An 18,796-nucleotide genomic window follows, 5' to 3' on the forward strand; every position below is an offset into this window, starting at 1 on the left:
ATGGCATGTGTGTGTTAGCTAGCTATCTTGCTAGCTAGTATGCATGCGTGAGGGTGTGAGTCCATGTGTGTGTCTTCTCCTGATGGATGGATGGATGGATGGAGCTAGCTATATATAATGTGTAGTGGGCATGGAACATGGCGTTGGTTGTAAGCTACCTTGGATAGCTTATAAGCTAAGTCATGTATGGGGCATGGTGCATGTCATGCTTGTCCCCTGGGCACTTTATAAAATAGTGCCAAGGGGACAGGTACTATGTAAATGATGACGTTGCGGTACAGTTGTGTCGTCCGCGGTATGGCTGTCCCGTCGGAGTCTTGTCGGTGTCGGGTCGGGCTGCAGTCGGCAGCTGGCTGGTTGGTGCAGTCGGCTGGTTGACGTAGTCGGCAGCCGGCAGTCGGCAGCCGGCCGGGCAGAACAGTCGGACGGGGAGCCGACAGGAGCGGCTGGGCAGTCGGACTGAGGGGCTTTGTTAGCCCCAGTGCCTTGATTTATTGTCTCGCCGTCTTCGAGGTATCTGTGTCCAATTACTCCGACAGTCATGGACTCTAAAAAAGTTTTCTTAACTGTAAAAAGAACTTTTTAAAAAATTTATAAAGGAAGTACCTCATGCCTCAAACTAAACACCTTAACAGAAAGTGTCCTTCTAAGAAGAAAAAAATCACGGCGAAGGATACCCACACGTACTAGTATACACGATCAAGGTTGGAACGCCTAGGCGGTGCCTAAGCGCCCTAGGCGTGACCTTAGCGATAATATAGTTTTTATTCGTAGTGTATTTGTTTTTCTTTTAAATAAGATCGTAGTGTATTTGTAATTATTATATGAATGTTGATATTAGTTTAGGACATATAAATAAGTTAATTATCGTCTACTACCATTGAAATATGACCCATTTGACACATCAGTGCAGTATGTGAAATGATTTCTTACTTCGATAGGTAATTCCTTGCTTACCCTGCCTAGACCTTCATTTATGCCTTAAGCGAGGTGTTTGACCATTGCCTAACGCTTAGGCGTATCTAAGCGTCTCCTAAGCATTGCCTTTTCCAACAGAGTACACGATCCATCCTCTTTTATTGAAGTGCGTGTCGATAGAAAGCACGATCCAACACCAGTCCACTCTCCCCTCCCCTCCCTCACCGTGCACCCGAAATTCCTAGATCCGCTGTCGCGGTCAGACGACGAGCACACCCTTCTCTCCTCGGCCGATCCGGCCCGTACGTCCCCGCATCCGACGGCCACCGACGCGTACAGCACAGTGCTCCACCCACCAACCCACCCGTCTCGCATCTGTACCCGCACCAACCGTCGCCCTCGGACCAACCCCATCTGGAGCCGCACCTTTCCCACCGCTGCCCCGCCGACAGGCTGGCCCCAGCGGCGGCAGGCGGGCCCGTCGCACCTATATATTCCCGGCGACGCCGGCCCGTTTGTGGGCGAAAAGGAGAGGAGAGGGGGGGAAATCCAAGGCTCCGGGGCGGCGGCGCCCGATCCACACACGGCACATCTCGGGGCGCGCGGCGCACATCCACTCCCCTCCGTTCTCCACGAGTCTACTCCCCCACCGCTAATAATAGCCGCTGCTACCCGGCGGGCGGGGCGGACACCCTCTGCCGCCGCCATGGGAGCGCTCGAGGAGGCGCACCTCGCCGCCTGCGGGTGCGGCGACGAGGAGGAGGAGGGGGAGGAGGATCTCCTGGCGGAGCTCGGCGGCGGGGAGGCGCCGGGGGACGCCATGGAGCCGGCGGTGCGCGCGCTGCTGGCGGGGCTCGGCGAGGACGACCGCCGGGAGGGGCTGCGCAGGACGCCCAAGCGCGTCGCCAAGGCCTTCCGCGACGGCACCCGAGGTATGGCGTCCACCCTTCCCCGCCACCTTACCCTTATCCCGTGGATCCGTTCGTGGCATATCGCGCATACTAGCGTTCGTCCCCTTTGTCGATCCTTGATTCGTGATCAACTGCGCTCCAGAGCGACGCCGTGAGGAATTTGAGAGTGTTAACTCGGATCTCAGAGCGAGGGGTTTGGGTCGTCCAGGAATTTGTTCCCCGAATATTCCATTTCGTCAGTCTGACTCACCACTTCGCCTGAGGTTTAATTTAGGGCGGTAGTTTGCTGTGAGTGGTTTGTTCATCAGTCGTGATCGTTGCTGCTATAGTGTTGGTAGAGTGATCATTGCTGCTGTAGTGTTCCTCCGCTGGTAGAGTGATCATTACTGCTTTCTGTTGGTGGCCCATGCTTTAAAATTTGGTGATTGTCACCTATCAGGCTCTGATGTGGGTGTAGCGTTCATTAACCAAACCACGCAGCAGGACTGTACAAAATGGGCTTGATGGCTTGGATTGTGATGACCGCAATATCTCTTGGAAGTGTGAACTTGACACTTTAATTGCGACTTGGCAGTATGACTATAAAAGGCGGTGAAGTTGTCTCAGTGGACAACAGTTGGGAGCTCTGATGCAAACAGCGGGAAGTTTAAATTATACAGTTAATCGTTGTTGTTGTCGTTTAGTTAAGATACCACTTTGTCCTTGATGGTCAACACGCAGCACACGGCATTTGTGGAATTAAGAATTTCCTGAGGAATCTTGTGTAATTATTAATTAAGATTTCTAATGTCGGTGTCTAGCATTTGTCTTATACGATACTAAATAGTCGCTCATCATTTATTGGATTATATGTGCTTACTGCATAGTCTCATCACAAGCTGTGCCGTTCCCACAAACTCGTACAACACTAATTAATAATTATCAACTTAGGCCAATGATTTATTTACCAAAATGAAAACTTGAATAATGTTTGGATATTGTCCCCTGGATAGTTGCATACTAAACATTATGTCTTAGGACGCAAACACTTGGAAATTCAAATTCCAAAGTGAACCGTTCCATAGGTAACAGTTATGGGGTTTGTTTAGTACGATACTACTAAATAGTGAGGCTGGCCATTTATTGGACTGTTTGGAGGATATCTGCATAGTCTTGTAACAAGCTGCGGTTCTCCTACACACTCCTCGTACCAGTTATTGACATAGAAGTAAGATGGGCATTGGTTCATTTACCAAAATAGATAGTTGAATAATGTCGAGATATTCTCTGCTGGATTGTCGCATACCCATGGTGATCATAAGACAATTTTCTTCTTAAAGAGGCAGGCTTACTTGAATTATTTCCTAGTTAACAGAGTTCCAAGTAGTGTCTTTTTGTGACCAGCTGTCAGTTAATGTATCCTTCAAACGTGGTTATACCCATGGTGAAAATAAGACAATTTTCTTCTTAAAGAGGCAGGCTTACTTGAATTATTTCCTAGTTAACGGAGTTCCAAGTAGTGTCTTTTTGTGACCAGCTGTCAGTTAAGGTATCCTTCAAGCGTGGTTCATACATATGTTTTAAGCTCCCCTTTTCAATAATTTAGCAGTTCATGAGTCTTTGGGGAATTTGGAAATGATAATCTCACCATGTTTCTTTAACTCTCTGGCTATCACCAGAAATTTATAGAACTTCAGGAATAATAATCTTCGTTTGCTTTCAACATTTCTCGGAAGACTGCATGCTAGTGGAGAAATGACAAAAAATTAGTTAATGAGTGTTTGGTAATCTAGATAAAGTCCATGAGCAACCAATTCCTTAACGACTCTGGCTATAGATGAAAAATCAAGAGACTCTTAGAAATATCTGTTAGCAATCTATCTTCTGTATTTATTTACTTTCAAGATTGTGTGCTTCTTTTATACCGCACTGAACCACCTATGTTAATCAAGAGACTCTTATTTATTTTTCTAGCTCTACCCTCCCCCCTGCGTGGGAACTTTTATCTTTTGATGCTCATATGTGAGCGGTTTTCTGGTACTATTGCTGGTAGGCTCTGTTGTAGATTCTTTTGCATTTATAAACTCGTCATGGTATTAAGCTGTTGCCCCATGGCTGACGTATATCTATGTTTATATATTTTTCTTTGGGCCTTATTTGTATGGTCCAGCAGCCGGGCCCATACACGTAGTATTTGAACTGAACTCCAAGAGGATGGGCTGGGGTCCGTGTCCACCCCAGTCTGTTCAAATTAAGCCTTATTGTGCAATGTCTATTTTTAAGTGATGTTTAAGGTTGTTGCTTTTCGTATGAAAGTTTTTTTAACACGTGACATACTTGCTTCTTGAGCCTTGTTTGATGCATACCTAAATGCTAAAACCACTCTTGCAGGTTACAGACAGAAAGTAAAAGACATTGTGCAGGGTGCTCTGTTTCCTGAGGTTGGTGTTGACAAAAGGACTGGTTCTGCTGGAGGAACTGGAGGGCAAGTTGTTGTTCGTGATATCGATCTTTATTCATACTGTGAGTCTTGCTTACTTCCGTTCAGCATACAATGCCATGTTGGATATGTGCCCTCCGGTGGAAGGGTTGTTGGGTTAAGCAAGCTTTCAAGAGTAGCTGACGTCTTTGCCAAGAGATTTCAAAACCCTCAGAGATTAGCTAATGAAGTTTGTGGTGCATTGCATGCTAGCATACAACCTGCTGGTGTTGCTGTTGCTATGCAGTGCTGGCACATACCGTTGCCGGAGAACTTTAAATGCAAAAATTCGCGAGCTTTGATTAGAACTTCACATTCATCTCGCTCGGGAGTTTTTGAGGGTGAGAACAGCTCCTTCTGGAATGATTTTTTGGCTCTTCTTAAGCTTAGAGGCATAGACATGGAGATGGACAGCCATTCTGCTTCTTTAACTTGGTGCCCCTTAAGGCCTCATGAGGTTCCGCTTTGCAATGGGCACGCAAAGAGGATTACAACTAATGGTGCTAGCTCAGCAAAATCTGCATCCATTCCATCTAATATGGTTTCTGCTGTCAGCTCAATGCTCTTGTCTCTTGGTGAGGACCCCCTCAGGAAAGAACTTCTAGGCAGTCCTCAGCGTTACGTGCAATGGCTGATGAGGTTCAGAGCATGCAATCTTGATGTGAAGCTGAATGGTTTTACACTTAACAGTGCAAGTGTATATGAGAGACCAGGCGAAGATGCTACTGATCATCGAGCAATTAGTTCTGAGCTGCATTTGCCATTTTGCGCCCAGTGTGAGCACCACCTCCTGCCGTTCTACGGAGTAGTGCACATTGGTTACTTTGGCAGTGGAGATGGTGAAGGGATCAACCGCTCACATTTTCAGGCTCTGGTTCATTTCTATGGGTGCAAGCTTCAGGTCCAGGAAAGGATGACAAGACAGATAGCTGAAGCAGTTTATTCAGTCTCACATCGTGGAGCCATAGTTGTTGTAGAAGCAAACCATATCTGCATGATATCAAGGGGGATAGAGAAAATCAGAAGTAGTACAGCAACAGTTGCAGTTTTGGGTCAGTTTTCGACCGATTTTTCTGCCAAGGCATCCTTTTTACAGAACATCTTAGATACTGCTAATCAGGAAGTATGAGTGGCTTCAGATCATATACTGATAGAATCTCAGCCAAAAGATACAATGATTCTAATCCTCGGTCATCATTTCAGCAAGGCAGGCACTGCGACGACTATATATATGGTTTGAAGTTGTCATGCAGCTATGGCATGGTTGCCATTTTACCAGCCATTGCAGGCGGGAGCGACCAGGACCTCGTCACGTGGAATGTTGTGTCTGAAGAAGATTAACCAGAAGCACCAAAAAGTTTTGGTTCTCCCGTGTTGTACCATTTTCGTTTGAATGGCATGTCAAAGTTATCCAGCGTTGTAGGTGCGGCGGCTGTGCCGAGCAATACAGTATAAATGTTTTAAGTGGTTGTCTCATGTACTAGCAATTTTGGTATCATTCCAGCTTCTGTTCGTCCTGCGTGGCTGTTCGCTTTTCGGTTTGATGCAGAGTAAAGCAAGGTACTCAAGCGTCTTGTTCTTGCGGAAGTCTGCATCCATAGCTTTGCTATCTTAAGAGCATCTCCAACAGGTGATGAAAAAGGTGGAGATGTATTTTTTTTTGCTTTCACAATTGCATACATATTTGAAATAAATCATGATATGATAATTATAACTCATGTCAAATGAATCTGAAACAAACAAAACAAAAATAGTACTTGTTTATAGTTCATCAATCGACAAGCTTAAATTCAACATAATTGTTCATCACACATAACACAAAGTTCATCATATGTGACATGAAGCACAACTAGTTTGGTTGCCCATTCCATGTCTACCATTCCATGAAATCTCTTTGAAGATCTTCGCGAGTATCCCAATCTCAAATCTTGTGAACTTGAAGAAAGCGTTGGATGCGGTCTTCCCTTCTAATTGGATGGACCACATTTCTCATGAATTCGTAGAAGGAGTAATCTAAATTTTGGCCACGCTCATTTTCAGTAATCATGTTGTGCAAGATCAGTGCGACGGTCATGATGTACCAAAGTATTCCTTCATCTCGAAACCTAGCCGGTCTACGCCCAACAACAAATTGGGCTTGAAAAACCTCAAATGCCCTCTCCACATCCTTTCTAGCAGCTGCTTGAGCATTATGAAAGTGAAGTTCTTTCTTACCTTGGGGGCTTGAAATTGCCTTCACAAATGTTGTCCATTTCGGGTAAATCTCATCCGCTCCGTAGTAGTCCATGTTGTATGTGCGCCTGTTTGCTTGAACCTCAATTAGTTGTGCCTCCTCATCTACTAACCGTGCAAAGATTGGTGATCGGCGAAGCACATTGATGTTATTGGAAGATCCGGGCATCCCAAAATAGTAATGGCAAAACCATGACTCCTGATCGGCCACGGCTTCAAGAATGATGGTGATAACTTTCGCATGGCCATTGAACTGACCATGCTATGCCATAGGGTAGTTCTTCCACTTTCAGTGCATGCAATCAATCGAGCCAAGCATACCTGGAAATTCATGTGCTTTGTTCATCTTCAAGAGCCGCTGACTGTCATGAGCAATGGGTGCTCTCAAATATTGTGGCCTAAAAACTTCAACAATCGCCTTTGCAAATTGCTTCACACACTTGAAGAAAGTGATCTCCCATTGCCAAATGATCACCAACCAAATCGGCAGGAATACCATATGCCATCATGGGCAATGTGGAAGTCACCTTCTGGTAGTGTTGTGACCAAGATCTCCGGTACAATTCCTTCTCTGTTGGAAGAATCGATCATGTTCCTTCACACAGTTGGCAATATGGAGGAATAAATCTCTGTTATCTCTGTAAGTGTGTTTTGTTATCCAGTGGCGGAGCTTGCCAAAGTTGTTTGGGGGGAGGGGGCAAGTACAATATATGAGTCAGTGTGGGGGCCAAGAACACAAAAATTCACAATCTAAACTCTCCCTCAAAAATATTTGTGCATGCATGATTGCTTGTATCTACGTTGGTATTTTTTTGAAGAGGAGAGGATGATGCAACACAACAATGATAAGTATTTCCCTTAGTTATGAAACCAAGGTTATCAATCCAGTAGCAGAACCAAGCCACACTATATAAACAGTACCTGTACACAAATAACAAATACTTGCAACCCAACATGTTAGAGGGGTTGTCAACCTATCCTCGGTATTTAGATAGATTAAATTGTATGTGATTGGATAAATAGATCTAGCAAAAACACGAAATAAAATAAATATAGAAAAAGTGCAGCAAGGTATTTTTGATTTTTTTGGAATAATAGACCTGAAAACAATATGATAGAAAATAGACCCGGGGGCCGTAGATTTCACTAGTGGCTTTTCTCGAGAAAAGAGCATACGGTGGATAAACAGATTATTGTTGGGCAGTTGATAGAAAAGCAAATAATTATGACGATATCCAAGGCGGAATTGCCTCACATACAATGAAAATTGGTCCGATTTGGTACGATAGTGCAATCCACCATGAACCCACCTTGAGCCAGCGTTGATCAACGGTGGCCTTGCTACTTCGTACAGAAATCATACAAATACTGTCGTACGTGTAGCAACGCTCTATCCAAGGCAATGATCATGTATACAGGCATCACATCCAAGATTAATAGACCGAAACGATTCTGCATCTACTACTTACTCCACACATCGACCGCCATCCAACATGCATCTAGTGTATTAAGTTCGTGGAGAAACGGAGTAATGCAATAAGAACGATGAAATGATGTAGACAAGATCTATTCATGTAGGAATAGACCACATCTTTTTATCCTTAATGGCAACGATACGTGCGTGTCACTTCTCCTTCTGTCACTGAGATTGAGCACCGCAAGATCGAACCCATCACAAAGCACCTCTTTCCATTGCAAGAAAAATCAATAGTTGGCCAAACCAAACCAAAGTTTCAAAGAAGAAATACGAGGCTATAATAATCATGCATATAAGAGATCAAAGAAGACTCAAATAATATTCATAGATAGATCTGATCATAAACTCACAATTTATGGGATCCCAACAAACACACCATAAAAAGTCATTACATCAAATAGATCTTCAAAAACATCGAGGAGAGCATTGTATTGAGAATCAAAAAGAGAGAAGAAGCCATCTAGCTACTGCCTACGGACCCGTAGTCTGGAATTGGATCTCGTGGTCCTGGAACTTGCGGCGGCTGGAATTATGTTTCATGGACTACCCTAGGATTTCTGTTATATTTGGGTATTTATAGAGCTGAGAGGCGGTGGAAAGGACTCCCGTGGGCCCCACTACCCACCAGGGCGCGCTAGGGCCTCTGGCGCACCCTGGTGCCTTGTGGGCCACACAAGCCTCTGAAGGAAATATGCCCTAGAGGCAATAATAAAGTTGTTATTTATATTTCCTTATATCATATAAATGTTTATTATTCATGCTAGAATTGTATTAACCGGAAACTTATTACATGTGTGAATACATAGACAAATAGAGTGTCACTAGTTTGCCTCTACTTGACTAGCTCGTTAAATCAATGATGGTTATGTTTCCTAACCATAGACATGAGTTGTCATTTGATTAATGGGATCACATCATTAGAGAATGATGTGATTGACTTGACCCATCCGTTAGCTTAGCACGATGATCGTTTAGTTTGTTGTTATTGCTTTCTCCATAACTATACATGTTCCTATGACTATGAGATCATGCAACTCCCGAATACTAGAGGAACACTTTGTGTGCTACCAAACGTCACAACGTAACTGTGTGATTATAAAGGTGCTCTACAGGTGTCTCCGATGGTGTTTGTTGAGTTGGCATGGATCAAGATTAGGATTTGTCACTCCGATTGTCGGAGAGGTATCTCTGGGCCCTCTCGGTAATGTACATCACTATAAGCCTTGCAAGCAATGTAACTAATGAGTTAGTTACGGGATGTAGCATTACGGAACGAGTAAAGAGACTTGCCGGTAACGAGATTGAACTAGGTATTGAGATACCGACGATCGAATCTCGGGCAAGTAACATACCGATGACAAAGGGAACAACGTATACCGTTATGCGGTTTGACCGATAAAGATCTTCGTAGAATATGTAGGAACCAATATGAGCATCCAGGTTCCGCTATTGGTTATTGAACGGAGACAAGTCTCGGTCATGTCCACATAGTTCTCAAACCGGTAGGGTCCGCACGCTTAACGTTCGGTGACGATCGATATTACGAGTTTATGTGTTTTGATGCACTGAAGGTAGTTCGGAGTCCCGGATTTGATCACGGACATGACAATGAGTCTCGAAATGGTCTAGATGTAAATATCGATATATTGGAAGCCTATGTTTGGACATCGGAATGGTCCCGGGTGAAAACAGGAGTATACCGGAGCACCGTGAGGTTATCGGAACCCCCCGGGAGGTATATGGGCTTATTGGGCCTTAGTGGAAGAGATGGGAAAGAAGCAAAGGAGGGGGCGCCCCCCAAGCCCAATCCAAATTGGGAGGGGGGCCGGCCCCACCTTTCTTGTTGGGGAACGTAGTAATTTCAAAAAATTTCCTACACACACACATGATCATGGTGATGCATAGCAACGAGAGGGGAGAGTGTTGTCCACGTACCCTCGTAGACCGAAAGCGGAAGCGTTAGCACAACGCGGTTGATGTAGTCGTACGTCTTCACGATCCGACCGATCAAGCACCGAACGCACGGCACCTCCGAGTTCTACACACGTTCAACTCGATCACGTCCCTCGAACTCCGATCCAGCCGAGCTTTGAGGGAGAGTTCCGTCAGCACGACGGCGTGGTGACGATGATGATGTTCTACCGACGGAGGGATTCGCCTAAGCACCACTACGATATGACCGAGGTGGATTATGGTGGAGGGGGGCACCGCACACGGCTAAAAGATCTAAGAGATCAATTGTTGTGTCTATGGGGTGCCCCCCTCCGTATATAAAGGGGGAGGAGGAGGGGGCCGGCCAAGAGGAGGAGGCGCACCCAAGGGGGGGGGCAATCCTACTCCAAGTAGGTTTTGCCCCCCTTTCCTATTCCAAGTAGGAGAAGGGGGAAGGAGGAGGTGGAGAGAAGGAAGGAGAAGGGGGGCCGCCGCCCCTCCCCTTTCCCAATTCGGATTGGGGCAAGGGGGGCCGCGCGCCACCTCTTGCCGCCTCTCCTCTTCCACCACTTTGGGCCCATGAGGCCCAATAACCCCCTGGTACTCCGGTATATATCCGATAACCCCCAGAACTATTCCGGTGTCTAAATATAGTCGTCCAATATATCAATCTTCATGTCTCGACCATTTCGAGACTCATCGTCATGTCCGTGATCACATACGGGACTCTGAACTACCTTCCATACATCAAACCACATAAACTCATAATATAACCATCATCGAACTTTAAGCGTGCGGACCCTACGGGTTCGAGAACTATGTAGAGATGACCGAGACACGTCTCCGGTCAATAACCAATAGCGGAACCTGGATGCTCATATTGGCTCCTACATATTCTACGAAGATCTTTATCGGTCAAACCGCATAACAACATACATTGTTCCCTTTTTCTTCGGCATGTTACTTGCCCGAGATTCGATCGTCGGTATCTCAATACCTAGTTCAATCTCATTACCGGCAAGTCTCTTTACTCATTCCGTAATACATCATCCCGCAACTAACTCATTAGTTACAATGCTTGCAAGGCTTAAGTGATGTGTATTACCGAGTGGGCCCAGAGATACCTCTCCGACAATCGGAGTGACAAATCCTAATCTTGAAATACGCCAACCCAACAAGTACCTTTGGAGACACATGTAGAGCACCTTTTTAATCACCCAGTTACGTTGTGAGGTTTGGTAGCACAAAAAGTGTTCCTCCGGTAAACGGGAGTTGCACAATCTCATAGTCACAGGAACATGTATAAGTCATGAAGAAAGCAATAGCAACAAACTAAACGATCAAGTGCTAAGCTAACAGAATGGGTCAGGTTAATCACATCATTCTCCTAATGATGTGACCCCGTTAATCAAATGATATCTTTGTCTATGGTTAGGAAACATAACCATCTTTGATTCAACGAGCTAATCAGGTAGAGGCATACTAGTGACACTCTGTTTTGTCTATGTATTCACACATGTATCATGTTTCCGGTTAATACAATTCTAGCATGAATAATAAACATTTATCATGATATAAGGAAATAAATAATAACTTCATTATTGCCTCTAGGCCATATTTCCTTCAGTCTCCCACTTGCACTAGAGTCAATAATCAAGATTACACAGTAATGATTCTAACACCCATGGAGCCTTGGTGCTGATCATGTTTTGCTCGTGGAAAAGGCTTAGTCAACGGGTCTGCAACATTCAGATCCGTATGTATCTTGCAAATATCTATGTCTCCCACCTGGACTTGATCCCGGATGGAGTTGAAGCGTCTCTTGATGTGTTTGGTTCTCTTGTGAAATCTGGATTCCTTTGCTAAAGCAATTGCACCAGTATTGTCACAAAAGATTTTCGTTGGACCCGATGCACTAGGTATGACACCTAGATCGGATATGAACTCCTTCACCCAGACTCCTTCATTTTCTGCTTTCGAAGTAGCTATGTACTCCGCTTCACATGTAGATCCCGCTACGACGCTTTGTTTAGAATTGCACCAACTGACAGCTCCACCGTTTAATAAAAACATGTATCCGGTTTGCGATTTAGAATCGTCCGGATTAGTGTCAAAGCTTGCATTGACGTAACCTTTTACGATGAGCTCTTTGTCACCTCCATAAATGAGAAACATATCCTTCGTCCTTTTCAGGTATTTCAGGATGTTCTTGACCGCTGTCCATTGATCCACTCCTGGATTACTTTGGTACCTCCCTGCTAAACTAATAACAAGGCACACATCAGGTCTGGTACACAACATTGCATACATGATAGAGCCTATGGCTGAAGCATAGGGAACATCTTTCATTTTCTATCTATCTTCTGCAGTGGTCGGGCATTGAGTCTGACTCAACTTCACACCTTGTAATACAGGCAAGAACCCTTTCTTTGCCTGATCCATTTTGAACTTCTTCAAAACTTTATCAAGGTATGTACTTTGTGAAAGTCCAATTAAGCGTCTCGATCTATCTCTATAGATCTTGATGCCCAATATATAAGCAGCTTCACCGAGGTCTTTCATTGAAAAACTCTTATTCAAATATCCTTTTATGCTATCCAGAAATTCTATATCATTTCCAATCAACAATATGTCATCCACATATAATGTCAGAAATGCTACAGAGCTCCCACTCACTTTCTTGTAAATACAAGCTTCTCCAAAAGTCTGTATAAAACCATATGCTTTGATCACACTATCAAAACGTTTATTCCAACTCTGAGAGGCTTGCACCAGTCCATAAATGGATCGCTGGAGCTTGCACACTTTGTTAGCTCCCTTTGGATCGACAAAACCTTCCGGTTGCATCATATACAACTCTTCTTCCAGAAATCCATTCAGGAATGCAGTTTTGACATCCATTTGCCAAATTTCATAATCATAAAATGCAGCAATTGCTAACATGATTCAGACAGACTTAAGCATCGCCACGGGTGAGAAAGTCTCATCATAGTAAATCCCTTGAACTTGTCGAAAACCTTTTGCAACAAGTCGAGCTTTATAGATAGTAACATTACCGTCAGCGTCAGTCTTCTTCTTGAAGATCCATTTATTTTCAATGGCTTGCCGATCAACGGGCAAGTCAACCAAAGTCCAAACTTTGTTCTCATACATGGATTCCATCTCAGATTTCATGGCCTCAAGCCATTTTGCGGAATCTGGGCTCACCATCGCTTCTTCATAGTTCGTAGGTTCGTCATGATCTACCAACATAACCTCCAGAACAGGATTACCGTACCACTCTGGTGTGGATCTCACTCTGGTTGACCTACGAGGTTTAGTAACAACTTGATCTGAAGTTTCATGATCATCATCATTAACTTCCTCACTAATTGGTGTAGGTGTCATAGGAACTGGTTTCTGTGATGAACTACTTTCCAATAAGGGAGCAGGTACAGTTACCTCATCAAGTTCTACTTTCCTCCCACTCACTTCTTTCGAGAGAAACTCCTTTTCTAGAAAGGATACAAATTTAGCAATAAACGTTTTGCCTTCAGATCTGTGATAGAAGGTGTACCCAACAGTTTCCTTTGGGTATCCTATGAAGACACATTTCTCCGATTTGGGTTCGAGCTTATTAGGTTGAAGTTTTTTCACATAAGCATAGCAACCCCAAACTTTAAGAAACGACAACTTTGGTTTCTTGCCAAACCATAGTTCATAAGGCGTCATCTCAACGGATTTCGATGGTGCCCTATTTAATGTGAATGCATCCGTCTCTAAAGCATAACCCCAAAATGATAGCGGTAAATCAGTAAGAGACATCATAGATCGCACCATATCTAGTAAAGTACGATTACGACGTTCGGACACACCATTACGCTGTGGTGTTCCGGGTGGCGTGAGTTGCAAAACTATTCCGCATTGTTTCAAATGAAGACCAAACTCGTAACTCAAATATTCTCCTCCACGATCAGATCGTAGAAATTTTATTTTCTTATTATGATGATTTTCAACTTCACTCTGAAATTCTTTGAACTTTTCAAATGTTTCAGATTTATGTTTCATTAAGTAGATATACCCATATCTGCTTAAATCATCTGTGAAGGTGAGAAAATAACGATACCCGCCGCGAGCCTCAACATTCATCGGACCACATACATCTGTATGTATGATTTCCAACAAATCTGTTGCTCGCTCCATAGTTTCGGAGAACGGCGTTTTAGTCATCTTGCCCATGAGGCACGGTTCGCAAGTACCAAGTGATTCATAATCAAGTGGTTCCAAAAGTCCATCATTATGGAGTTTCTTCATGCGCTTTACACCAATATGACCTAAACGGCAGTGCCACAAATAAGTTGCACTAACATTATCAACTCTGCATCTTTTGGCTTCAATATTATGAATATGTGTATCATTACTATCGAGATTCAATAAGAATAGACCACTCTTCAAGGGTGCATGACCATAAAAGATATTACTCATATAAATAGAACAACCATTATTCTCTGATTTAAATGGATAACCGTCTCGCATCAAACAAGATCCAGATATAATGTTCATGCTTAACGCTGGCACCAAACAACAATTATTTAGGTCTAAAACTAATCCCGAAGGTAGATGTAGAGGTAGCGTGCCAACTGCGATCACATCGACTTTGGAACCATTTCGCACGCGCATCGTCACCTCGTCCTTAGCCAATCTTCGCTTAATCTGTAGTCCCTGTTTCGAGTTGCAAATATTAGCAACAGAACCAGTATCAAATACCCAGGTGCTACTGCGAGCATTAGTAAGGTACACACCAATAACATGTATATCACATATACCTTTGTTCACCTTGCCATTATTCTTATCCGCCAAATACTTGGGGCAGTTCCGCTTCCAATGACCAGTTTGTTTGCAGTAGAAGCACTCAGTTTCAGGCTTAGGACTAGACTTGGGTTTCTTCTCTTGAGCAGCAACTTGTTTGCCGTTCTTCTTGAAGTTCCCCTTCTTCTTCCCTTTACCCTTTTTCTTGTAACTAGCGGTCTTGTTGACCATCAACACTTGATGCTCCTTTTTGATTTCTACCTCCGCAGCCTTTAGCATTGCGAAGAGCTCGGGAATTGTCTTATCCATCCCTTGCATACTATAATTCATCATGAAGCTTTTGTAGCTTGGTGGCAGTGATTGAAGAACTCTGTCAATGACACTATCAACAAGAAGATTAACTCCCAGTTGAGTCAAGTGATTATGATACCCAGACATTTTGAGTATATGTTCACTGACAGAACTATTCTCCTCCATCTTGCAGCTATAGAACTTATTGGAGACTTCATATCTCTCAATCCGGGCATTTGCTTGAAATATTAACTTCAACTCCTGGAACATCTCATATGCTCCATGACGTTCAAAACGTCGTTGAAGTCCCGGTTCTAAGCCGTAAAGCATGGCACACCGAACTATCGAGTAGTCATCAGCTTTGCTCTGCCAGGTGTTCATAACATCTGGTGTTGCTCCTGCAGAAGGTTTGGCACTTAGCGGTGCTTCTAGGATGTAATTCTTCTGTGCAGCAATGAGGATAATCCTCAAGTTACGAACCCAGTCCGTGTAATTGCTACCATCATCTTTCAACTTTGCTTTCTCAAGGAACGCATTAAAATTCAACGGAACAACAACACGAGCCGTCTATCTACAAACAACATAGACTAGCAAAAACTATCAGGTACTAAGTTCATGATAAATTTAAGTTCAATTAATCATATTACTTAAGAACTCCCACTTAGATAGACATCCCTCTAATCCTCTAAGTGATCAGTGATCCAAATCAACTAAACCATGTCCGATCATCACGTGAGATGGAGTAGTTTCAATGGTGAACATCACTATGTTGATCATATCTACTAGATGATTCACGCTCGACCTTTCGGTCTCTGTGTTCCGAGGCCATATCTGCATATGCTAGGCTCGTCAAGTTTAACCTGAGTATTCCGCGTGTGCAACTGTTTTGCACCCGTTGTATTTGAACATAGAGCCTATCACACCCGATCATCACGTGGTGTCTCAGCACGAAGAACTTTCGCAACAGTGCATACTTAGGGAGAACACTTATACCTTGATAATTTAGTGAGAGATCATCTTATAATGCTACCGTCAATCAAAGCAAGATAAGATGCATAAAAGATAAACGTCACATGCAATCAATATAAGTGATATGATATGGCCATCATCATCTTGTGCTTGCGATCTTCATCTCAGAAGCACCGTCATGATCACCATTGTCACCGGTGCGACACCTTGATCTCCATCGTAGTATCGTTGTCGTCTCGCCAACTTATGCTTCTACGACTATCGCTACCGCTTAGTGATAAAGTAAAGCATTACAGGGCGATTGCATTGCATACAATAAAGCGACAACCATATGGCTCCCGCGAGTTACCGATAACTCGGTTACAAAACATGATCATCTCATACAATAAAATATAGCATCATGCCTTGACCATATCACATCACAACATGCCCTGCAAAAACAAGTTAGACGTCCTCTACTTTGTTGTTGCAAGTTTTACGTGGCTGCTACGGGCTTAGCAAGAACTGTTCTTACCTACGCATCAAAACCACAACGATAGTTCATCAAGTTAGTGCTGTTTTAACCTTCTCAAGGACCGGGCGTAGCCACACTCGGTTCAACTAAAGTTGGAGAAACTGACACCCGCCAGCCACCTGTGTGCAAAGCACGTCGGTAGAACCAGTCTCGCGTAAGTGTACGCGTAATGTCGGTCCGAGCCGCTTCATCCAACAATACCGCCGAACCAAAGTATGACATGCTGGTAAGTAGTATGACTTGTATAGCCCATAAATCACTTATTTTCTACTCATGCATATAACATCAACGCATAAAACCTGGCTCTAATACCACTGTTGGGGAACGTAGTAATTTCAAAAAATTTCCTACGCATACACAGGATCATGGTGATGCATAACAATGAGAGGGGAGAGTGTTGTCCACGTACCCTCATAGACCGAAAGCGGAAGCGTTAGCACAACACGGTTGATGTAGTCGTACGTCTTCACGATCCGACCGATCAAGCACCGAACGCACGGCACCTCCGAGTTCTACACACGTTCAACTCGATCACATCCCTCAAACTCCGATCCAGCCGAGCTTTGAGGGAGAGTTCCGTCAGCGTGACGACGTGGTGATGATGATGATGTTCTACCGACGTAGGGCTTCACCTAAGCACCGCTACGATATGACCGAGGTGGATTATGGTGGAGGGGGGCACCGCACACGGCTAAAAGATCTAAGAGATCAATTGTTGTGTCTATGGGGTGCCCCCTCCTCCGTATATAAAGGGGGGGAGGAGGAGGGGGCCGGCCAAGAGGAGGAGGCGCGCCCAAGGGGGGGCAATCCTACTCCAAGTAGGTTTTGCCCCCCTTTCCTATTCCAGCTAGGAGAAGGGGGAAGGAGGAGGTGGAGAGAAGGAAGGAGAAGGGGGCCCGCCGCCCCCTTCCCTTTCCCAATTCGGATTGGGGCAAGGGGGGCCACGCACCACCTCCTGCTGCCTCTCCTCTTCCACCACTTTGGGCCCATGAGGCCCAATAACCCCCCCCCCCGGGGGGGGGGGTCCGGTAACCCCCCGGTACTCCGGTATATATTCGATAACCCCTGGAACTATTCGGTGTCCGAATATAGTCGTCCAATATATCAATCTTCATGTCTTGACCATTTCGAGACTCCTCGTCATGTCCGTGATCACATCCGGGACTCCAAACTACCTTCGGTACATCAAAACAGACAAACTCATAATATAACCATCATCGAACTTTAAGCGTGCGGACCCTACGGGTTCGAGAACTATGTAGACATGACCGAGACATGTCTCCGGTCAATAACCAATAGTAGAACCTGTATGCTCATATTGGCTCCTACATATTCTACGAAGATCTTTATCGGTCAAACCGCATAACAACATATGTTGTTCCATTTGTCTTCGGTATGTTACTTGCCCGAGATTCGATCGTCGGTATCTCAATACCTAGTTCAATCTCATTACCGGCAAGTCTCTACTCGTTCCGTAATACATCATCCCGCAACTAACTCATTAGTTAGAATGCTTGCAAGGCTTAAGTGATGTGTATTACCGAGTGGGCCCAGAGATACCTCCCCGACAATCGGAGTGACAAATCCTAATCTTGAAATACGCCAACCCAACAAGTACCTTTGGAGACACCTGTAGAGCACCTTTATAATCATCCAGTTACGTTGTGAGGTTTGGTAGCACACAAAGTGTTCCTCCGGTAAATGGGAGTTGCATAATCTCATAGTCACAGGAACATGTATAAGTCATGAAGAAAGCAATAGAACAAACTAAACGATCAAGTGCTAAGCTAACGGAATGGGTCAGGTAAATCACATCATTCTCCTAATGATGTGATCCTGTTAATCAAATGACAACTCTTTGTCTATGGTTAGGAAACATAACCATCTTTGATTCAACGAGTTAGTCAGGTAGAGGCATACTAGTGACACTCTATTTTGTCTATGTATTCACACATGTATTATGTTTCCGGTTAATACAATTCTAGCATGAATAATAAACATTTATCATGATATAAGGAAATAAATAATAACTTTATTATTGCCTCTAGGGCATATTTCCTTCATTTCCTTCCTTCTTCCCTCTCCTTGCTTCTCTCCTAGAACCAACAAAGGGAAGGGGGGAATCCTACTCCTGGTGGGAGTAGGACTCCTTGGGGCGCACCTAGAGAGGCCGCCCCCTCCCCCTCCTCCACGCCTTTATATACGGGGGAGGGGGCACCCCATAGACACACAAGTTGATCATTGATCTTTAGCCATGTGCGGTGCCCCCTCCACCATAATCCACCTCGGTAATATCGTAGTGGTGC

At 44.3% G+C, this 18,796-nt stretch overlaps 1 protein-coding gene across 1 annotated transcript; it reads left to right on the forward strand.

Annotated features, from left to right (window-relative positions):
- Positions 1-1,426: 1,426 nt before the first annotated feature.
- Positions 1,427-5,799, forward strand: LOC125539911 (GTP cyclohydrolase I). The gene is made up of 2 exons (XM_048703446.2): positions 1,427-1,850; positions 4,200-5,799. The coding sequence occupies exons 1-2, from the start codon at positions 1,625-1,627 to the stop codon at positions 5,414-5,416; spliced, it is 1,443 nt and encodes a 480-aa protein (XP_048559403.1). The 5' UTR covers positions 1,427-1,624; the 3' UTR covers positions 5,417-5,799.
- Positions 5,800-18,796: the final 12,997 nt, after the last annotated feature.

The sequence above is a fragment of the Triticum urartu genome, chromosome 2A, assembly GCF_056163025.1.
Source record: "Triticum urartu cultivar PI428250 chromosome 2A, HENAU_Tu73, whole genome shotgun sequence".
Taxonomy (NCBI): Eukaryota; Viridiplantae; Streptophyta; class Magnoliopsida; order Poales; family Poaceae; genus Triticum; species Triticum urartu.